Raw genomic sequence first — 23968 nt, forward strand, 5'->3', positions numbered from 1 at the left:
AATACTTACAATATTGGATACTTAAAAGGGTAACATTTCACTTATATTTTAAGGCTGTGACATTACTGAGAGACACATTTCATTGCAAATGTAATACACACCTTTATATTAAAGTAGCATGAATAAGGACTAAATTGTATGTTGTCTGTAACATGAAAGGAACACACATAAATGCGACATGCTCACCTCGGCCTTGACCAGAGCGAGAAGAGCGTACGCCGTAGCCTCCAGTGTGTAGATACCTCCCTTAGGCGTCGGCCAGTGGTTCAACTCTAATGACGACAAAGAAATATCTTCTCATTACTTTTCTATACATCAATCTATTTACTTATAAATCCAGGATATCTCATCATAGAAAATAATGTATAATAAAATAAATTAGGAAATATTAAAATGTGCTCGCTCTTAAGAATTTTAACAAATCCCCATATATCTGTCATTCAAAAAGTGTTAACAGTATTTGTTACAGGACATCGTATGGCTGGAAGACTATTTATGTCCATTAGAGACTGTTTCTAAATTAGTTCAAACATTTGACATTTCTGTACTGAGCAAAAATCATCCCATATTACCAATGTGTTGGTCCGGCTCTTAGTAGTTGTGGATGAGAAATCGTTTTGAATCTAATCACCAAAACATAGACTATGTTTCCAAATAATAGTTTAAGAATAGTAACAGCACCTGGGGAAGCAAACTTGTAGAGGATCTCGCGGTTCATTTTGTTTTCATTGGCCATGGCATATGATGTAATGGCAATAGCATATGGGTTGGTGAGGCTGGGCAGACGGCTTTCCAGATAGGCCACTGCTTTGTCTATACTGCGGGGTAGACTCTGTACAAAAAGCAAGGGAGGAAAGAGAATAAGGCGAGAACAGTCAGATAGACATATTTAGGCAACCTAAAGAAAAAAATTGCCTTTCTTGAACTGAAAACAGACTATTAGAGAGTCGAAAACATGGACAGCATCCCAACCGGATAACGCTATTTTAGCTACTATTCAATCTCATGGTGGCCACGCCATAAAGCATATACGCTGATTAATAGTCTATTTACTCTAAATAGGACCATCATTTATCAAATGAACATAATGCTTCAATAAAGAAGACTAAAATCTAGCGATTATTACCATAAACTAATTTGGAAAATTATTTGGTTTATCTTGTCTTAGATTTCTATACAATCTGACTTGATTCTGCCACCAGTGGAGTCGCCCCCTGCTGGATATTAGATGCAGCTTAAAGGCACATCCGGATTGGCTTCACTTTTGAGACCCAGAGCGTGTTGGACAGACGGTAAATAAAGAAATGAAACAGATGAGAGAAAAAGAGAAAACATTGTGTGGAGGTAAAGTACTCACACCAATACTGGCAGCACAAAGCGTTCGTGACTCCTGCATAGCAATGAGGCAGAAGGCCGTCATGGAGGCCTCTGAATCTGAGCCACGCACACCACCCTAGACACACACACCCACACACACCCCCACACACACACACACACACACACACACACACACACACACACACACACACACACACACACACACACACACACACACACACACACACACACACACACACACACACACACACACACACACACACACACACACACACACACACACACATATTTTTCTTATTAGCTATTTTTGTAGCACATAGATGAAAAACAGATTTCTATGAAACCAGTGAACGCACCATCATCTGTCCCATTATCACCCGTCCAACTTCTCTAAATAAGCCATCAGGTTGCTGTGCTTTGAGAATCAGAAACTTGATGGCCTCACAGATGTGTGTGCTTTCCACTTTCACCAGATTGTGTGCCATGGCAAACACCTTGGCAACATAGGCTGTCAACCTTAGAGGAGAGAAGAAGGTGTAATAGTTTAGTTTTATTCATACATGACATACATCATTGTGTGAGTTCAAGGATGTTTGAATGCCTCACCAGGAGCTACTTGGGTATTTTGGAAAAATAGCAAAAGACCCATCTGTTTTCCGGTAGGTAAGCTGTGTGTTGTAGCCTGTACACAACAAATACATACAACCGTTTTAAAAAGTGAATATCATTGCTCTACTTAATCTTATTGATTAGAAGCCAGTTTAAGGAGTCCTGCATATTTTTCAGTCATTCAAGCTTCTTTCAAATGATTCTGCTGGCATAGGCTTTTGTTTTAAAAAGGGAAATCCAAATGAGGGCTGGACAGGGGTGGTGTGGATTGATTTTCTTTTTCAAACCTCTTCTACAATGTCAGACAATTTAAAATCACACTCACAGTGGCATTAATAAGATTCTGCTATCTGTACTAAAAATACATCAGTGAGCCTACCAGTCTTGATGTGTTGGAGGGCTTCATTACGTTTCTCAAAGCCCACAGCTTCCCACTGGTTGGTTTTGTCCAAATATGTGGCTGCAATGAGAGGGAGGGTCATTTGGATCATGTTCTGCTCTCCACAGCCACCGGGCTGTCTGATTATAGTACCCATAGAGTTCCCGCTAACAGCGTTCTCCAGGACGGCAGAAACTTGTTCTCTCCCTGAATGACCACAGACAGACAGAAAATAAACACAACATGTTATAAATCAACAACAAGAAACCACTAAGCAAACAAGAAAGTGCCCCAACAACCAGTGAGGTAGATATTTCCAATAAGAACAATAACAATTTATACCAATTGTATACATCGTTTCCATTGTACATGCACTGACATGGCATCATGTCCCACCTGTCACAGAGATCTGTGTGCTTGTTGGTGCGTTTGGAACCAAATCTTTTTTGGCAATTCCACTGTTGATAATTTCTACTTGTTCACCATCTAAAGGGAGAAACAGTGGGCAAGTTGCAGCATCGATTAGCAAAAGATAAAAACATAACGTTGATAAACCACTATACTGTAAAATGCAGCTATGTCATTCGTCAAAGCAACTCACCTACACCTTCTTTAGTGGGGTCTATAATTACAATCTGAAGATATTTTACTAGTACACCTTCAGGCTGGAAAAACAACAGTTAGGACAAACATTAGAGATTACTGACGAAACTGACTTTACCAGACTATATCTCTCATACCCGTAACTGTAGCTTTCAAATCAAATTGTATTTATCTACCACATTTAAAAAAAAATGTTGGTCGAGCCTGTAAATACAATAAATACACTTTACAATAAATTACTTTACAACAAATACAAGAGCAAACATTTAAAATCACACACAGGGACAATTCAGGAGTCGTGCTCCGCTCTGACTAGAAGGCCAGAGAGAAGAAGTGAGTTTTAAGTGTAGATTAAAAAGCCCCTAGGGTCTGGGCCGACCTCACATGGAGGGGCAGAGTGTTCCAGAGCCTGGGGCCAGCTGCTGCGAAGGCTCTGTGCCCTCGGGTTTTGAGCCTGGTCTTGGGCACTATCAGCAGCAGCTGATCAGCCGACCTTAATGCTCTGCCTGGGGTGTAGCGATGGAGGAGTTTGGCTATATAGGCAGGAGCCAGCCCATTTAGGGCTTGAAAAACAAATAAAAGAAATTTAAAATCAATTCTGAACCGAACTGGAAGCCAGTGCAATGAAGCCAGAATTGGGGTGATGTGGTCACGCTTTGTATGGCCAGTCAGAAGACATGCAGCTGCGTTCTGCACTAGCTGCAGGCGTCTATTGAGGCCTGGTCCATACCCACATACAGAGCGTTGCAGTAATCCAGTATTGAGGAAACAAAGGCATTAATAACCCTTTCTAGGTCTTTAAAAGATAAAAAAACTACTTGGTCTTGGCCAATAGTCATGTTTAAAAAAAGCAGGTTTTGACTAAGGTGCTGACCTGCTGATCAGATGTAAAGGTGCTATTGAAGGTCACTCCAAGCTTTGTCACATTATTAAACCGATTTTATTCATACTGAGGTTTTTAAAGGATTTCTAAATGGCTTGTTGCTTGAAACTAAAAGTAGTAACAAGAATATTACATCCATAATAGTACAGACCTCGGATGAGTACTTTCTTATGGCAGCTTGAACATTTTATTGAAATAAGAGAACAATTCCACATGGTGTAAGAAAAAACACGACATGGAGTCTTTTTCTTACCACCACCCGCAGCTTCTTCGTAATTCCATCATTAAGCGATGAACCTTTAACAGCAGCTTTGACCTCAATGCTGAATTCTCCTTCTTTCATGGGAATGATGATGAAGGGCACAGATCGGGTAGTTTGAGCCTCAATTCGGACCTCCTGGCGAAACTTTCCACGCTTTGAAGCCGAACTGCACACATTATTCTCCTCAATCAGATCAACCCGCACCTTGAGAACGGGACAAAGATGGACTGGAGATTGTGAAATTGTTCAAAGATAAAGACTATTATTGAAGATATAATAGGATTACATCAGTTTTATTTTAGGTCATCAATCGATAATGCTTTCCTGATTTTAATTCACATTTGATGATATACAGTGTATTTTACAGGATCAATCTGATCTTAATAATAATAATAATATATTAATTTTCTATAGCGCTTTTCTGAACCCAAAGACGCTTTATATTTGGGATGAAGGGTAGACAAACAAAACAAAAACAAAGACAAAGCCAAAAAGAAACAAAACACAACAGAAAAGCAGTCAGGAGGAAGTTGATTGAGAGGGGGGGGGCTTATAGATAGAGAGTTGAAGAGGTGGGTTTTGAGGCGGGACTGGAACAGGGTGAGGGACTAAGACTCACGGAGGTCTTGGGGGAGGGAGTTCCAGAGCTTCGGAGCTGCCACAGAGAAGGCTCTGACCCCGAAGCTCCGGAGTTTGGCCTTGGGGATTGAAAGCAAACCGGCTAAGGAGGATCTGAGGGATGGTTGGTAGAGGGTGAGGAGGTCAGTGAGGTAGGGGGGGGGGGGCAGATGGTGGAGGGCTTTGAAAGTGAGGACCAGGAGTTTGTAATGGATGCGGTGTGAAACGGGGAGCCAGTGGAGTTCTTAATAATAAAAGGCACACTGTTAATAATGCAGTAAGGTTTCCCGCTGCTGAGGCATCTATCGTTTCTCAATCCCAGTTCAGACATGGTGCCCACTACCGCATGACGGAAGCATTAATGTAGCATCAGAGCGTCACCTGTGGCATTTTCATCCCACGAAATATGGAATTGATAGCTACAGTCGCTACATAGAGCGTCTGTAGATTGATGAAATTAGCTATTTTTGAATACTTCTTGGTGTTCTAATTAACACTGAATTGATCAGATTAAGCGGCCCTATCGTTTTTTTCCCAAGCCAGAGTAGACATTGTATTACTAGAGCATTGTTTAGATGGGGGCCGCGACATTCTATTTTTACATCCACGCATTTGTTCAGAGCTACGTCATGCTTTTTATCACGCAGGTAGGCCTATAAATTAAATCTAAACTGGGTTGGAAAAACGATAGTCGCAGGCCAACTACTATGTGAGCAGGTATGAAAAGAGTAGGAAGGTTATTCACTCTCTTTTTTGATACAGTATGTCAGTTGAATATTTACTGTTGATTTTGCCCTTTAGTCTAAAATGTTCTCTTGCCTCTTATGCTGTATTTAACACAGACTTACAGTTAGAATATCATCGCTGTAGTTGTGCAGGATTGCCTTAACTTCCAGCTGCTCTCCCCGGACAGCAGAGTATGGCAGCCTGAGATCAATGAAGAATTCCTTCCGGACAATCACCTCTAACGAATCACCAACACAGATTCCTTCAAGATGAGAGGGACAATAAAAAGGGATTACAAAGAGAAAGAGAGAGAGAGAGAGAGAGAGAGAGAGAGAGAGAGAGAGAGAGAGAGAGAGAGAGAGAGAGAGAGAGAGAGACAGAGAGAGAGAGAGAGAAGATTTAAGGGATAAAACAAGTTCAAGTTTAGATTCCTAAACGAAACAGCTTTCAGTCACCGAATCCTCACCGTGAGTAGTTGACAGACTAATGCCAGTGAACTGCCAGGTGGTGATTGAGTATTCCAGTGGAACATTTTTAGTCATTGATGTGGTTTCACTGAAAACAAAGAATAGTTACATTTTTGGGAGGTAAGTGTCGGCGTCACTATTGAAGTTAATGTTTTGTGTGTGTATGTCAGTTGACTTACCATGGGTTTGGTCCAGTGCAAGCAGGAAGTGTGATATCTGACCACAGCCAACTTTCAGGGAACTTGGTGCGAGAAACTATTTGATTGCTGTCATCGTAACTGTCGTCATCCTCCTCACCTAGAGTGTCAAACATATTTTCATTCAGAATTTGTTGTTATTACTACTAATGCAGCAGTGCAGGAAGGCTGCTGCACAGGCTTCACCATCAACAATGTACTCTACACGCCTTTCACAGGTGTAAGAGAGGAGGGTGTCCCTCATGCCATCCAAACAACAGTCCCGTTGCAGTTTTTCTTTATAGTTACTCACTATAAAGAAAAGGGTTTTGAAGAAGAGACAGAGAGATAAAGATTTGTGCAGGAAGGGTAAAGGGTTAACATAACAGGAAATGAGGTTATTGCTTCGTATAGAGTTATGGTTCTTACGTAAGCTGGTTCTGACATCCATGAATGTGGTGGCTCGTTTACTCCTGCTCGGTACCGGACATTTCAATTCTGGAAAAAAGCAACAGAGACAAAATCTTTTACAGAACTCAACAATATTCAACCTACCTTTAGCATTGTATAATTGATGTGGAACTTTTAAAATCAGAGTGAGGTGATTGCTCTGGTAGGACACGTGAACAGGGTGTGGGTGTGAGAACATTTGATATTGAACGTCTGATTTATGTAAATTATGAACTTTTTTAGAATAAGTGCTAAAGGTGGTTTTTAAAACCGCCTCATAATAAGGACAATTCAGCTCATTATTCATTTGCATGGTCAATGCAAACTTGGAAATGCCTCAAAGGGCAAATTCAACCAAAGACACAAATACCCAAATATGGGAGCCATAAAAAGACCCTTTAGGATGCAGTTCTTCTACTGAACACAATATGCTCACTTCTAAGGAAGCACTTGACTGATGGTGATGAATAAAGGTGTATGTGCTCACTTTTTAAAACTATGTTCAGGGAAGGTGTGAAGCTGACGGTTGAGCGGCCCGACCAAGCAAGGAGGCAGAGGCAGAACGTCCAAAATACAACCCGGTGTGGGCATGTATTACTCACGGGCACATGACATAGCCTCAATCTCGCTGTTCACGTGAGCACAGTCATCAGCCACAAGGATCTCACACACCCAACAAAGCAGGAAACACAGAGCCTAAATAACCACACTAATTAACCCAACAAGACACAGGTGAGGGGGGAGGAGACAACACAGGGCACCAGGTGAACACAATCAGGAGCAACAGACAAAACGGGAGGGGGAACACTTTTCAAAATAAAACACATGTGCAATATACAAATCCCAAAGTCGTCAGTCCACAGTGACGAAGTTACCTTCGTCACAGAAGGTGAGAGTAAAGTACTGTCACCTGTTCTGTAGGCAGTCCCAGAAGCTGTGTTGGACTCGAACAGCAGCCCAGCATCGTAGAACACACTCATACCGTCCTTCCCTCCACCTGGTGTGCAACCTGTGTCGTACGTCTCTACAATGTCCCACACCTGAGCATATGAAAGTCATTCACACACAAATAAATAGACTTACACTTAAAGGCAAGATGTTGAATTATCTGGAAACTCAAATTAAAGTTCTGATATGTCATTATAAATGTATTCATGCAATGAATGCAAGAAAAATATGATATAAATAAATTGCCTTTTTCTGTGTGAGGCGGTGCTTGTTGTTAAGGACATAGACGCCTTTGTCCACTGCCACCAGTCCCACTATGGCCCCTGGGTCTCCTGTAACCTTCAGACCAAACATCTTGCCAGGCTCATAGGATGGATCGGATCTCAATGGTTCCAGCTTCAGCTAAATGTGAAGGTGAGGTCAATGAATTACACATACCGTTTGGATTTGTTGCACCAGTTGCTTACATTAAAAAATTTCAGATGAATACAGTAATAAATAAATCAGTTTGTGTGTGTTTTGTATTGCGTGTCTCACCGAGCCCATGCAGGAGTCTTTTACATCCACCCAAACAGAGTCTGATACCACTTCATTCCCATTTGTGTGGTAATAGGCTATGATGCGGAACGATGGCAGCAAGTCTTTGGTAATGATAACCATCAGGGTGATCAGTACTTCACCTCTTGTGTTGTATCTGCCTTTTTCCACCAGCTGACCTCTGCTCATGATCTATAGGGACACAGACTTACATATCAGCACTAATGAGTGTATATACTGCACTACACAACTTGATGGACGCAACAAAAAGGGTAGTATAAGCACACATGCACAGATTTAAAACATCTCTCACCAGGTATGTGATGGCAGTGTCATGACTTTCCTGCCTTTTGAGGTTGAGGTTGATTCTCAGGTTATGTCCTAATGGTACAACAGCTGAATCCACACCTGCAAACATGACATGTTGTGATTGCAGTATCTCAAGTATTTCAAAAGTAGAGCATTGTAGTACATTTTCTCCCCATACAACAATGATATTTTACATTGCTTCTGATGGACAGTAATTCTAGAGCAAGAGAGTTCTAGATTAACTTGTTACAAAAAAGTGAAAAATATAATAAAAGGAGCATGTTTTCCAGGCATATTATTGTAAAGGTATTTGGCTCAATACCGTCCAAAGTCTTGCAAATCATAACTTTGAATAACTTCCTCAAATATAAAAAATCTCATACACGCTTCACTCTACGCTCACTCCGTAATTTGCCAAACAGCCATAATAAGCGCAAGGCGGATTGGAGTCTATTCCTAAATTAGCACTTCTATGCAGTGAATTGAGGATCAATTTAGAACAAAACCGTGATTCAAAAGATACAAAATAAAATAGTGGTATACACAGATTCCCACCCCTGGTCTCTTACCTATGTGGATATAGTTGTTGCTTTGGGTAATATATGGGAGAGCTGTCATGGTGGCTGATGCTTGTTTTGTCAATAAAATACGAGGATCATTCGTCTTTGCCTGAAATTAAAGAAACACATAAGCATACACATGGTTGAATACATATTGAGTCTTTCCTATTCCATCTTTATCCTGGCTATGATTAAGATAAGCTTCACCTTTCACATCCTGTAAATTAAATGTGCAAAACATCGGAAGTAAAGCAATGAGCTATAAAGAAGCAAAAACATCTACTGATAGCTCTACTTGAATTCACCTTACAAAATGAATATCAAAAATGTTTAGAATGATTATTCATTGATTGCAGGTCAAACCTTACATTTGAAAAGCGGCCTGTGGTGCCTGTATGCATTGTTAAGAGACTTACAGTGATCATCAGTAGTTGTGGGTTCCCTCCTGTATTGATGGCTAGCCTTGCCATGCCATTGTCTGTGGTCACGCCAGTCACACGGCCTGGTTCAACCACAACAGCAACACCTGGTGCTGGAGTGTTGTCAGGATTCACAACTTCGACCTGCCAACACCGACACAAACAGTTCAACAATCAGAAATATCTTTTACTGTTTTACTGCCTTCGCAGAATGCCAGACGGCCGCCTGCCAAAGGAAATCTAATACAGCGAGCTGAGCTCTGGTTCCAGAGGCAGAGGACGACCACTGCTGTGCTTCAAATATGTCATAAAGCGTGACATGAAGGCCCTGGACATCGCGACGGACGGCTGGGAGAGGCTGGCAGAGGACCAGGCGAAGTGGCGCCAGCAGCTGCGCGAAGGTGGTGACAGACTTGACAAAGACTGAATTCGTGGACCTGCTCAAAAACATGGACATACTGTATCTCTCTGATTGCCCTGTACAATCTTGTGTAGATTTATTGCCAATATATTCACTAAGTATTATGACTTTATGGTGACACAAAAGTTAACGGGTACATTTCTTAATTTCTCTGGAATATTTCCCTAAATCTGAAAAATCTGCCTTAACATCATAATTAAAATCCACGACAAAGAAAAAGTATGTGATCTGTTATTGTTAATAATATAATAAGAGAGAAGTAAACTCTATGTAGGTTTTATAATTTAAAAAAGATCCCATGTCATGGCCATTTCTACTGATCATAATTCCATTGTTGAGGTATACTAGATTAGATTGATATTGTTCGCTGTATAGTAGCCTACCTATGTTTATTTACTCTCTGTCCTAAACGGCTTGTTGGAGCTCCTGCCTTCCCCTCTGAGCCCACTGTGCTCTGATTGGTCAGCTCGCCCACTCTGTTCTGATGAGTCCTCCACCGTTGCAGCGGAACATCAGTGATTATGTGTTACAATGGCGTTTGCAACCAGAAAAGGACACCAGTAATGACAAACAGATGAGAATGTTGCATGGGAACTGGGTTACAGGTGTAATTTCCTGATTGCTGCGAGACATCGTAGACAGGTATTTTCTATGTAAGAGTTTTACTCGCTACAGGGTGTACTTTGAGGGTTTGTGACTCTGCAGACCGTTTACATGCAGAAACAGCTACATAACACACAAGGGGACGGGTAACAACCTGAAAAGCATGTCATGGGACCTTTAAAACATCAAAAATATAGCCATACTTTTGCTAATGTTATTATAAAGTGCTTTTTTCACAGTACTTTTTAAAGTTAATGTAAATTAGTTTACCGCAACATCGTAGGACATTCCTGGTTTGAAATATTTTGGAGTTTTCTTGAAGTGGATGGTGTAAGGAGATTTCACAATCTGAATATTTCTCAACTCTGCCTCCACCATTTCATCACCTGTTAATAGATGCAGAAACAAATCAAATCAAAACAGATTAAAGATGTTTTGTTTATAATGTCATTATATTTTTTATAAATGTGGTCACTTTGTAGTTGATACAAAAACACTTATCCTATCTTTATACAATATATTTATGTTTCCCCCCTGTCGTTTGGGAATAGTCTTTCTTACCGTTCTGCGTTAGCACACTGACAGCTACATATATGGATTTCTTCACCAGTTCTTCAATGTTTTGGAAGGTCGTTGTGATGTGCTCTCTCTTCAGCGTGACAGCTCCAACACCTTTTACAATCTAATGTAACATAGTTCAAAAATGTGTCTTAAAACGTCGTATAGTGTTACAGTGAACAGTTGCTAATACAACATTTTATTTCCTGCTGCTAAGTGTCTCTCAGTTAAAACAATATGAAAAGACTGTGTTTTGTCACCACCATCATTGTCATTATGTTACATTTACACTAAATACATAATATCTGTGAATATAAATTAAACTGAAATAACTGCAGATCTTGGAGTTAGAGGAGAAATACTAGGCATGTTGTGAGTATGAGACTCTTCCAAAACACATGTAAAATATAGTTAGTGTAGAATGTGCCCACCTGCACTTTCTGAAGAGAACTTGGAAAGCTCTTCTTTTCACCATCATTTACGACCCCAAACACAACGTAGGCCACCCCATTCACCTCTTGACCAAACAAATACCTAAATCCAGAAGAGAGGGAAATTTATGAATCTTAAGACAGGTTCATTTTAAACAAAGTAAAAACAATGATTAAGAAACTAAAAGAGCAAGAGCGTCAACCCAACCTCTAAACAGCAACCTGTATTAATTCCTACAATCAATCCACCAATCAAACAGCCTCTAAAGCCACGGAAGAATAACTTTCTCTCACCTGGCTTTAATGTCGACTGTGAGCTCTGGGTCGTCCACGTGGAAGAAAGAGCTCGTAAGATTCAGTTTAACCTCAAAACTGGGAAGCACTGAAAAATATATTTATGGTTTAACCAATCTAGTAAAAACTCGTTGATATTGGTTTTAAATGAAAGTGCAGGTAATGGGAGACTCACCATATTCTTTGACCTCAAACTCTGCACTAAAGCTCTGCTGTGGGTTGCTGTGGAACTTTGCGTGGATCTTCCACAATCCGGTACTAAACATAGAAACACACAAAAACACAACATTTAAACACTCATTTAGAGAGGTAACAAGGTAATACAGGAATCAGGCCGCATACTCTGTGAAGGTATTCACATCTTGTTGATTCACAAATAAAATATATAAAAATTAGCTGCTGAATATAATTAATAGAGCCCCACACTAAAATGTAACGTTTTCAGGTCAGTAGCGTAGTAGGGAGTCAAGGTATTAGTACTTTGATTGTATTTCTTTTTACGCTGATTAGTTTTACTGTACAATTCATATGCAATAAATGTTGGCCTATTTCTATTGAATCTGTCCATTTACAATTAAAATGCTGCATTGTTATAGATAAATAAATGAATAAATAAACTATTCATTTGAGAGTGAGAAAATATAATGACCACAAGAAGACTTATTTCAATCCTTAATAATTTCGGCCAGAAAGCCAATATGCTACTTTACTACAATCAGATGTGACTCTGAATGTACTAAAGTAGCATATTCGCTGAATGAATTTACAAATGAATTTCCAGATGAAGTGCAGTAAGGTGTTATAGAGCCCAGGAACTACTGTGCCAACCAGAGGTCGCGTTAACCGAATATTTCCCGTCTATGACGGATTTCTTTTAACAATGACGGGAAAATCTGATAGCAGTCCTTCATTTTGACAGATTAGAACAAACCAGAACAGCACCAAAGCTTCCCCGCAGCGAGGCTCCGGTGTTTTGCCGTGTTATGCATGCCCGCCACAAAGGAAATGATATCGTTTCCAAACCGTACTGCCGTACAAATCATTGAAGTGTCTGTGAGTTTTTGCTTTACGCTGTGCGTGCCAGTTCACGAGCCTGCGCACGCCCCCGCGCACACCCGCCTGTTCTGATCCAGTGTTTTTCACTTACATTCATCATATTGGAAGTATGGGGTGATGTGTGAACTGAGAATTCATTGTGTCTCCACATTTCTACAAGATATTACTTTTTGTTTAGCTCTTTTCCAAACACTAAATTCGCAACATGGAAATTCATTGTAGAGAACACAACATAAACAAGATAAACTACGAACCTGACAATTTCAGCGAGTTGGTAATTTTCAGAGTGGATCCCTGATTTCAAAGAGACTCGATCAAGTGCTAAGATGATGCCGTCAGGGGTCTAAAAAAGAATAATATAAAACAAAGTAAAACATTAACAGAAACAAGTTAATGTTGTAAATCCATGCTTTAGACCAGGGGTTTTCAACTAAAGTTCAATGAGGTCCAGTTAGAGAAAATCTCCCCATGCAAAGGTCCGGAACATCAAACTGTCTAAGTTGCTTTATGAAGTAGTGTGATATATATTGAAGTAGCCTGCAGCTTTATCAACGTCTGCATGTAATCAACAACTGACTGCCAATCAAATAAAGAAATTCAAACAATTCAAAAACAACAATATGTATTGTCTATTAACATTGAACTATACAGATATACAGTAAATACTGTGGATATGTGTAATGTTCCTCTCGGGCTGCATTTAAAAATAAAATAGAGAAAATAAATAAAATAGCTTTTGAAATATGTGCATCTTAAAAGTGCTTAATTTTAGATAAATAAAATAAAGTGTAGCAGCAACTTGAGTGTCCTTTTTTCTTTGTTAACCGTTTCACATCATGACTTAACAGTTTCAGCCGATTATAGAACAATATCAGTCTTTACACATCATAACAATTGAATAGTTTTAAAGATTCTCTTTCTTTCCCTCTTATATTGCAGTCTCTCACTCACTTTTTTTTGTTCAGTGCGAGCATTGAGCTTGTCCTGCCAGGAGTTTAAATCTGGGCTGAAATGGTGTCAGGGCCATTCTCATACACACATGCAGGTGCTCATTGGTTAGCCTCGGTTAGCCTGCCCTGGAACGATATTTAGTTTTTGATCCTGGTGGACTGATCATATTGGGCTCTGAGACTGCTTATTGTGTGTGACCTCAGTTCTCACTTGAGAGGGAATGTTTGGTCAAACACTTTGTGTTTTGTCTCATAGTGGCGTTTTGGCACTTTGAATGAGCGCCATGGTCTCTGAACAAATGAGACACACTGGCTCTGAGCTCCCAGTGGGCAGGATGAACATGAATGAGTCCGTCCACTCAGGGTTAACAGCTCTGTTCTTCTCACTGTCCACGTTCCTCTTCTTGGAGAGCGCCATGTGTAATTATTTGTCTCTCCCTGTCTGCCGCTAACACGCCTGTTCACTCTTCTCTCCCTGTATCGCTAATTATTCTCTTCTCTCAGTCTCCTCTCCGCTTCTCTCTGCCGCGCTCTCATCTCTTCTTCTGTGTTTCTCTCCCTGTATCGCTCACTCGTCTCTTTCGCCCCCTGTCGGCAGCGGTTAAAATAGAATCGCCCCGTCAACATTGAAATCCCCTATTAATGTATTGATTATAGGTCCGGGTCCGTATAGGTCGGCGTCCGGATACGGACCGCGGTCCGCCTGTTGCCGACCCATGCTATAGACTATTTTATGCATGTCTCCATGAGCTTGGTAATTGTCTCCATTGAGACTTATTTAATTTCCAGCTACTCCTAAAATGTATTTATCTACCACTAAAAGAAGTGGCTATGTGTATGCAAATCAACCACTAGAGGGTAGCAAGTGATAGGACAGGTGTCAACCCAACTGTGTTTTTACTTTTATTTAGGTTATTCTAGGAAAAGTATCTGCTGTTAAGAATTTGTAATGCAAAGAGGCTTGGTATATGTGCTTATCAAAGATCGGAAAACAATACCTCAAACTCAATGTCAATAGACGCTTCAATTTGGTTGGCATCATCCCTCTCCACAGGCTCCATACGGGGTGTCACAGCAAACATCCTGAAATGAACTGACAGAAAAAGAGCGGACTTAAGACTTTACTTTTTGATAACGCTTATAGTTGGGGCTTGCTCAGGCTTACTTTGGACCAGCCCCTAGACATGCTGCGGGAGGCTTAGACTGCCTCTCTTTTCCCCTGCCTCTATCTTTATGCACTAATGTTCGATAAATGCATGGTAACAACTTGGCAACTGTTCCTCTTGCAGAAAGCACTCAATCGTTGCACCTTTTGGATTGTGGATGAACCTGTTGCAGTTCTCCTGATTTAGGTCCGCTGCCACTACTATGTTTTAAAGGTCCCCTAGTATACTATTTTTCAACAATATATTATAGGTCTCAGATATATATATAAAACATGTCTCTGAAGTGTTTGGCTCGAAATACTAAACAGATCGTGCATTGGAGCATGCCATAAACCCCTCTGTTTCCAAAGTGATGATGCTGTGACTGTGGCTTTAAATGCTAATGAGCTGCTGCTGGCCACGCCCCTCTGCAGGATATTTGGTCAAAAAAACACAATGGTGCTCAAGGAAGGTTTCCCATTTCTCTCATCTCCACCTCCTCCACTCCTCCACTCCTCGACTCCTCGGTCCTCCGGTAGTGACCCGGAAATGGATTTTGGCGCGCCATGTTGAAGGACATCTCATTTCTCTAAATGCACATTGAGGCCCGAGGGTCGAGCGTCGAGGAGGCTCTCTGGAGGAGCTCTAACCGAGGATACACTGATGGGTCCTCCACGGTCCTCCACGGCTACTTCGTGGATGCATTTCCGGCAACAGAGATATTTCAAAGAGTCGTGACATACGGCCGGACTTATCTCAGCCAATGACAGCTCTGCATGCATCCCCTGGATATTATTTTATTAACTGCTTTCATCGCGCAATGTTTAGAGTGAGAACAGCTGTAGGTGTGTGTGTGTGTGTGTGTGTGTGTGTGTGTGTGTGTGTGTGTGTGTGTGTGTGTGTGTGTGTGTGTGTGTGTGTGTGTGTGTGTGTGTGTGTGTGTGTGTGTGTGTGTGTGTGTGTGTGTGTGGGTGTGTGCGTGTGTGTGGGTGTGTGTGTGTGTGTGTGTGTGTGTGTGTGTGTGTGTGTGTGTGTGTGTGTGTGTGTGTGTGTGTGTGTGTGTGTGTGTGTGTGTGTGTGTGTGTGTGTGTGTGTGTGTGTGTGTGTGTGTGTGCGTAGATGCGTAGATCCGGCAGAGAGACAGGTCTCAGTTGGTCTGGTTTCCTCTGCTTAATTTTAATACTTGTAAATAAAACTTTTGGCCCGTAATTTAAATTCCTCATTGTAGCGAGAGAGGAGGGGGGGAGAGATATATCCAGTCTCTGATAGTTACGTTATTATGAGAGTGCTCTCATACTTGTTTGATTCTGAAATTGTATATATAAATACGTGTGTGTGTGTGTGTGTGTGTGTGTGTGTGTGTGTGTGCCCCCGCAGCTGTAGCCTGCTTTTGCCCCATTATACAGTCAATTCATTAAAAGTAAATATATGAGTCGAGGATAGGAGTCGAGGAGGGACATTTGAGGAATGGGAAACCTTCTAGGATGAGATTCAGGTGAGCGGGTGTCACCTTGGTTGGTTATTGGCTAATGGTTACACAACCCAAAACAAACATTGTGACATCACAAAGTGGCCTAAATCAGACCGGTTTTTGGATCAGGACAAAACGAGGAAGATGATTTTTTCCTGAAACTCTTAACACAGAGGGGACACATATTAATGTATATAATACATTACATTGTGGATGTAGCCTTATAGGTGACCTTTAAGTCATATCTTTATAGTTTTAATTTTTTCACTGATTAATTGGGACTGATTTTCCTAATCATCCCCTTTTGGCACATTTCACATTTGTAATATGAATAAATATTGCTTGATTGAATGATAATGAATAAATTCACCTCTGCTGTTGGGGGTGTAGATGGTCTTGTCAGTTTGGATGAAGATATACCCAGACTGAAAGGAGACCATGACAACCTTCTCAAGCAGTCGGCCAGGGAACTGAGCTTGCAGATACACATACTGCTTGATGCTGGGATCCTTACTGAAGGCTCCAGCAGGGATCTGACATCATCATGAAGAGACACAAACAGTTCATTAGGAGCAGGGTGTGTACAGTATGTGCATTTTTTAATTCATAGATCATCTTAGGAAATGCAGCCGAGTTATAGCGCATCATTTACCATTATCTGTACAAGCGCCTGGAAGTCATCTGTACTGGTTAGTGTCACAGATGCAGTTGCCAGCCTTTTGTTTTTGGTTGGATGGCTCAACACACTGATTGTCACCCTTTTGTCTGCACCTGTGCAGTCTTGACACTCCACAAAAACGTTTTCTGCTGTTCCTACCCTCAACAAGTTGGGGGCAGACATCACCTCCCTGCAAAGCAGGGGCGGAAAAGAAGATGTATATTAATGTGAATGTGATGTCACCGAGCAGAAAGAACCACATGCTGTTTTGGATGTACTGAAAAAAAAGAGTTCAAAATATGAATTCACACAAAAACCTTTTTTAAATTAGCTACTCATCTTGAATTAATGATGCCTCCATGGTTTATTTCCATTCGCAGGACGAGTTTGAAGTGTTTCAAATAGTAAAGTTCAAAGAATATTCATGTGTTTTGGAAATTGTGAGCATATAAATAAATATATGGGACACTGCATGAGTTGTGCTTAAAGTGGTCAAATAAATAAACCGAACCCAATTGGTAAGAACATAATTAAAGGGAACAGTGAGGGGGAGCAGAACATTTAACTTTAGGTTTCAATTGCCCAAACTGCAGAAACAAACTAAATCTATTTTTCAAAGATGTGGATCATGAGCTCCAGCATGGATTGCACACACAATGAGTAATCTATTGATTACAAAGGTTCAGCATTGGATCAACACAACATTTCATCATATCTCTGGACCCTTGCTCTGTCTGACATTTTGCATCGTTGTGCAAACTCTAAACAAAAAATTAGGCCAACTTATTGGCATCATTTGAAACACCACATGACCTTGAATTCTGTAACACAGAGTGGACTGTAGCTCCTCATTATGAACGACACGAGTTAAGGTAATAATATGAATGCAGACGTATCTGATCTGCTTCTGATCTCATATCTGATTTCAGATGTGGGAGGTAACTAAGACAGTACATGTATACTTGTTCTTTACTTGAGTATTTCCATTTTATGCTACTGTGTACTTCTACTCCTCTACAGTTCAGAGGTACATGGTGTACTTTTACTCCACTACATGTATTTAATACCTTTAGTTACTTTCCAGATTTGGATGAATGAGGTGAAATATAATCAACTCTTAAATCAGTACTTTAACTATATTGTGATGATAATACTTTTCTACTTTTACTTGAGTAACATTTTGAATGCTGGACTTGTAACAGATATCTGAGTACTTCTTCCACCTCTGTCTGATTTCAATCTCATCCATTAACACAAATTTGCAGCTGTGTGTTTTGCTCCACCTAGTTGTAAATAAAATTGTAACAGCTTGACCACAGAACGATTAGAAGTCTCACAGAACGTGAAGGTTGTGATCAGCTGATTTTGTGCAGTTCTCCAGTGTGTGCGAGGCACAGAATGTGCACAGGGGTGTCTCCCTCCGCAGCCAGTTGGTGTACTTTTGGTACAATTCTGTACCGACGTTAACAACAACCCTATCTGTGAACACGGCAACCAACCTAGGCGTCCAGTGTTCTAAGCCTCTGCCTCCTGTAAAAACTTCACAGGTCCGTCGGTTATGGCCTGCGGCTGCGCGGCTCGGCTGGCACCCAGTTCAATCAGTCCAAGAATGTCTGGTGTTTTTTGCAGGGAGCAAAACGCCGAAGTGGCTGCTTAATGTCTTTTGGTTTTTTGGACATGATGTCTTATAGTTTACTCCATTGAGTGTTGACAAGAAACCGTGTAGACGAAATAAGTGTTTTGTTTTGATGACCTATCAGGTACGCAAAGGCGCATAGTGACACAAGTGACGTTATACGCATTTCAGATTTTTGCCATGCCGTACCTGCGTACTAGTTATGTGCACCCTTGATACCGGGAAGATGACCAAAAACTAAACAAATATATATCTTTGTTTTCTGAGAAATTTTACAAGCAGAGCTGGAGTGGGTAAAGGTAAGACATGTCTACTTACATTGGAGCTCCATCAGCAAGAGAAGTCAGGGAGACGAAGGCCACAGAGGCCAGCAGCCACAGCAGAGTCTTCCTCATCCTCCTACCTGATGCTGGTCCGCTGTCAGTGAAGTGTCGCTATGCAGCACCCTCCTTTTATCTTCTCACTGCCCAGCCCGACCTCACCTCACGTAGTCTTTCTGTCCACCTGTACGAACACAACCACATACACACCATTTCCCAGCAGCAGTTGAGAAACTGATAAACACGAGGTCCAATTTGAGGAAAAAGATAAACAGTAGAAAATCAATAAGGGGTAACAATAACACGTTTGACTAACTTTGGAGCATAAAGTTGAATGACCACTTCAAAATGACTGCCAAATAACTATTCTGCATTTATGTTGTTTTTAAATGTGACAACTTGTTCTTCTTTTCTTGTTTGGGAAATGTTACTAATGTTTAATTCTTATTCTGAACCTGCTGGATCTGCACACAGAGTCAATCATATTGAACATGCACACTAAGTCCTAAGGTAAAAACTGTTGAGTAATACTTATTTTTGGAGTTTCAACAGCGGGGAATTCTCACATTTGAAAGTCTGAAGAAAAAAAACAGTTAGTCTGAGAATCTTTATTTTATTTTGGGAATTGTACAATATTTTTCAGATATTCAAATAATTTTATGGCTCAGTTTATTTGTGATTTGAATGGATTTTGCAACTATATTGAAATAAATAACAATTCAAGAACGAGTTATATACTAAAAGAAGGATGCCATTGTTTGATAAATATACTTTTCACATATAGGTTAAGATATAGGGTATGGGCATAAGGAACATTCTAGCTGGCAGTGAGAAGAAATCGTCCGGTTACGTACTGATAATTAAACAAGACTGTGTTTCATACAGTAGGCCTGTGAGCATGCTCGTGTGCAAGCTAGGGAATATTGATGCAGAGGATGCTGGAGTGACAGGCTCTGGAGACAGAAGATATGGAGCCCACTTCCATAAAAATCTGGGTTTTAAAAACAGAGGTCAAAGTAAGTAATTTTAACACACTTTATTTACAGAAATATATACATTGACACTTTATTACATGATAACATTATTCACTCATCCAGCACAAGGGGACTGAGTACAACAAAACATTGCATATTTACAAGTTGGTCACTGGCAACATTGTCCGTATCGGGTGAAGTTGGTGCAGAGTATGGCACCCTCTCATCACCCATGTCTGAGGGACTGTGTTCGGCCATTGACTGTTCCCTCTTCGCCGCTCTCCAAGCGTTGAAATGTTTGTAGAATTCTTCATCTGACGTCTTGGCATCGGTGGAGTCTTGGTAGGGAGTGGGGCTATGCTCCTCTCCAGAGCTGTTACTGTCGATGTCAATATCCCCCAAATTGTCTTCACTCCCCCCAGAGTCTGGAAATACTCTGTTATCTTTTGGGAGAACCAGAGGAAAGGGGTGAAAATGGATTAAATGTATCCGAAAATAGTGTATCTTAAATCCCCTGGTAACTCCCTGTACTTTCATCCAGAGTCTGGAAATACTCTGTTATCTTTTTGGGAGAACCATGAAAACCGGCCAAATGTATCCCAAAATACTGCATCTAAATGCCGGTACAGTCCCCTGACAACTGCCCTTACATTCCTCCAGAGTCTGGAAATACTATGTTATCTTTTTGGGAGAACCATGAAAACTGGCCAAATGTATCCCAAAATACTGCATCTAAATGCCGGTACAGTCCCCTGACAACTGCCCTTACATTCCTCCAGAGTCTGGAAATACTATGTTATCTTTTGGGAGAACCAGAGTAAAGGGTTGAAAAGGGATAAAATGTATCCGAAAATAGTGTCTCTTAAGGCGGATAGAGTCCCCTGACAACTCTCCTTACATTCCTCCAGAGGCAGAAAAAGTCTCTAAGTTATCTTTTGGGAGAACCAGAGGAAAGCGGTGAAAATGGAGAAATTGTATCCCAAAATACTGCATCTAAATGCAGGTACAGTCCCCTGACAACTGCCCTTACATTCCTCCAGAGTCAGGAAAAGTATAAGTTATCTTTTGGGAGAACCAGAGAAAAGGGAGAAAATGGATATATTGTATCCGAAAATAGTGTCTCTTGAGGCGGGTAGAGTCCCCTGACAACTCCCCCTACATTCCTCCAGAGTCAGAAAAAGTATAAGTTAACTTTTGGAAGAACCAGAGAAAAGGGTGAAAATGGATCAAATGTATCTGAAAATAGTGTCTCGTTATTCCGTGACAACTCCCCTTGAATTCCTCCAGAGTCCAGTTCAAAAACTTAAAGTTTTGTAAGAACCATGATTGGGGGTCCTCCAGGCAACAAATGTATCCGAAAATAGTGTCTCGTTATTCCGTGACAACTCCCCTTGAATTCCTCCAGAGACCAGTTCAAAAACTTAAAGTTGTGTAAGAACCATGATTGGGGGTCCTCCAGGCAACAATTGTATCCGATCCAAAGTGCTCATGTAGCGATGCATTCCTCCATGATTTCCCCATCATGTGAAAATAGCTCGTGCTCTCAAAAACCGGGTTTCCGATTTCGTGCAGATGGTAGCTTGGAAAAGATGAATGAATTTTTTGGACGGAGGAAGGGAGGTCTCGATTCCCCTCTCCGTTGTAAATTGCAACGGGAGAGTGCAAATGTCTCCGGGGCTTCTGCCGGAAGCGCCGAAGACTTGAGCTTTTTGCAGCCCCTCCTCCGTTGGCACTTTGGAATTTTTAAAAACTTCATCTTTGATTATTTTAAGATATGATTGACCGTTTTCTTTACTTTGTTTTGCTTTCCACTGTTGGGGGCGCATGGCAGGCCGCCTATAAGCTCCCAAATTCGGCCTGGAACCGCCGGGAATTGTGGGCTAAGCTCCATGAACTGACAAAGTCATTAAAAGTGCATGAAATGTACAGGACTCTGTCCATTTCATCCACATTTGACGACCCATCAAAAGTGCATGAAATGTACAGGACTCTGTCCATTTCATCCACATTTGACGACCCAATGCTAGCAGTACTGCTCCGCGGCCCGGAGCCCGCCGACAGCCTACTAAGCTGCCGGGGTACGCGTAGGTCGCAAATGGCGGCTTGCTCCGCCCCCTCCGACGTTTGTAAAATAGCCGGACCCCCGGGGGGTCTCGGGGGGGTCCCCGCGCCTCCGCCACTTACCGCATATTACACAGTAACACGAGTATTCACTTGCTGTGTACTTATACTTAGGGGGGGGTGTCCATCAACCCAATACGGGGTCCCACTTTCCGCATATTACACAGTAACACGAGTATTCACTTGCTGTGTACTTATACTTAGGGGGGTGGTGTCCATCAACCCAATACGGGGTCCCACTTTCCACATATTACACAGTAACACGAGTATTCACTTACCGTGAACTTGTACTTAGGGGGGGGGGGGTGTCCGTCCCACTTACCTAATATGTGTCATGTCGGGGGGGTGTCCCACATCTCAATATGGAAGCCCACTTGTAGATCCCACATCTCAATATGGTAGCCCGCTTGCAGATATATCTATGGGGATTGGGGCGATGTCCCACATCTCAATATGGAAGCCCACTTCTCAATATTATTAATAATTCCAAAATAATAATAATAGTTATATTGACTGTCCAACAAGTCAATATGAGAGCCCACTTCAGGGCTACCACATCTCAATATGGAAGCCCACTTGTAGATCCCACATCTCAATATGGAAGCCCACTTGCAGATATACCTATGGGGATTGGGGCGATGTCCAACATCTCAATATGGAAGCCCACTTCTCAATATTATTAATAATTCCAAAATAATAATAATAGTTATATTGACTGTCCCACAAGTCAATATGAGAGCCCACTTCAGGGCTCCCACATCTCAATATGGAAGCCCACTTGTAGATCCCACATCTCAATATGGAAGCCCACTTGCAGATATACCTATGGGGATTGGGGTGATGTCCCACATCTCAATATGGAAGCCCACTTCTCAATATTATTAATAATTCCAAAATAATAATAATAGTTATATTGACTGTCCCACAAGTCAATATGAGAGCCCACTTCAGGGCTACCACATCTCAATATGGAAGCCCACTTGTAGATCCCACATCTCAATATGGAAGCCCACTTGCAGATATACCTATGGGGATTGGGGCGATGTCCAACATCTCAATATGGAAGCCCACTTCTCAATATTATTAATAATTCCAAAATAATAATAATAGTGATATTGACTGTCCCACAAGTCAATATGAGAGCCCACTTCAGGGCTCCCACATCTCAATAAGGAAGCCCACTTGCAGATATACCTATGGGGATTGGGGCGATGTCCCACGTCTCAATATGGAAGCCCACTTCTCAATATTATTAATAATTCCAAAATAATAATAATAATAGTTTTTATAACTATTAAATATGCACCCATATTGACTTGAGTCACATATAACAATGAATTCAAGGAACTCAAGATTTGATGCCAAGGGCGGGATTCGTACCCTGCTCTCCAAGGAGCGAGTCTCATTCCATTGCCCCACAAGTGGTGCTAAAAGCTTATTGAACAAAAGTATCATATATAGACTCCACTATAAAGTAAAAAGACATTTCTCTATCGTTTTGGCGATCGAAATTGACAAAAAAACACATAAAATCACATCTACAAATCAATACGAAGCTAATGAAACCACTTGCAGACTCCTAGCGTTTTTACTAGTTTTAAAACGTAGCAATGGCTTTTCACATCACACCATTGTGTGATATATGATTAATATGATTAATATGATGAAATTAAGGTGTATAATGTTCTTAAATGTTCCCAATGATTATTCTTATAATGTTTCTTAAATGTTTTTGTATAAATGTATTTATTCTGCTATATAATATGGAGAGTCTGACAGGAGTTTCGAACCCGGGTCTCCGAGGGGTCGCCTCAAGCTTATAGCGGTTCTAATGAGAGTAAGCTCAAGGCGGTCGGACCTTCCTTTGCACCGTCGAAGGTACTGTCGGCATTGCGAATGTGACCTCTGACCTCAGTTTTGACCTTGTCGAAGGTCGCAGGTTCCCCACATTTTGTAAGCGGGTTACACAGACGTTAAGCAACACACTCTCTAAGCTGTTGAAGGAAGTTGTTAGGATTTGTCTGTGTTGGTGTTTTTCTTGTCCTT

The 23968-nt window shown here is 41.1% G+C and overlaps 1 protein-coding gene across 1 annotated transcript in view; it reads right to left on the bottom strand.

The window, feature by feature from the left end:
• The window catches only part of LOC117463503 (complement C3-like), a 41041-nt gene extending 22033 nt beyond the window's left edge, over nucleotides 1–19008 (bottom strand). The window contains exons 1-29 of the mRNA XM_034105759.2: nucleotides 18826–19008; nucleotides 16866–17061; nucleotides 16584–16746; nucleotides 14596–14690; nucleotides 12902–12990; nucleotides 11767–11849; nucleotides 11592–11679; nucleotides 11298–11400; nucleotides 10870–10990; nucleotides 10579–10694; nucleotides 9282–9428; nucleotides 8875–8974; nucleotides 8310–8404; nucleotides 7997–8188; nucleotides 7706–7861; nucleotides 7422–7551; nucleotides 6491–6559; nucleotides 6065–6182; nucleotides 5885–5973; nucleotides 5541–5680; nucleotides 4066–4278; nucleotides 2928–2991; nucleotides 2723–2812; nucleotides 2327–2533; nucleotides 1945–2020; nucleotides 1695–1854; nucleotides 1358–1453; nucleotides 682–832; nucleotides 187–272 (exon numbers count right to left, since the gene is read on the bottom strand). Of these exons, the coding sequence (XP_033961650.1) occupies nucleotides 187–272; nucleotides 682–832; nucleotides 1358–1453; nucleotides 1695–1854; nucleotides 1945–2020; nucleotides 2327–2533; nucleotides 2723–2812; nucleotides 2928–2991; nucleotides 4066–4278; nucleotides 5541–5680; nucleotides 5885–5973; nucleotides 6065–6182; nucleotides 6491–6559; nucleotides 7422–7551; nucleotides 7706–7861; nucleotides 7997–8188; nucleotides 8310–8404; nucleotides 8875–8974; nucleotides 9282–9428; nucleotides 10579–10694; nucleotides 10870–10990; nucleotides 11298–11400; nucleotides 11592–11679; nucleotides 11767–11849; nucleotides 12902–12990; nucleotides 14596–14690; nucleotides 16584–16746; nucleotides 16866–17061; nucleotides 18826–18902 (3510 nt within the window). The 5' untranslated portion in view covers nucleotides 18903–19008. The remainder of the gene's footprint in view (nucleotides 1–186; nucleotides 273–681; nucleotides 833–1357; nucleotides 1454–1694; nucleotides 1855–1944; nucleotides 2021–2326; nucleotides 2534–2722; nucleotides 2813–2927; nucleotides 2992–4065; nucleotides 4279–5540; nucleotides 5681–5884; nucleotides 5974–6064; nucleotides 6183–6490; nucleotides 6560–7421; nucleotides 7552–7705; nucleotides 7862–7996; nucleotides 8189–8309; nucleotides 8405–8874; nucleotides 8975–9281; nucleotides 9429–10578; nucleotides 10695–10869; nucleotides 10991–11297; nucleotides 11401–11591; nucleotides 11680–11766; nucleotides 11850–12901; nucleotides 12991–14595; nucleotides 14691–16583; nucleotides 16747–16865; nucleotides 17062–18825) is intronic.
• Nucleotides 19009–23968: the final 4960 nt, after the last annotated feature.

The sequence above is a fragment of the Pseudochaenichthys georgianus genome, chromosome 18 (assembly GCF_902827115.2).
Source record: "Pseudochaenichthys georgianus chromosome 18, fPseGeo1.2, whole genome shotgun sequence".
Classification (NCBI taxonomy): Eukaryota; Metazoa; Chordata; class Actinopteri; order Perciformes; family Channichthyidae; genus Pseudochaenichthys; species Pseudochaenichthys georgianus.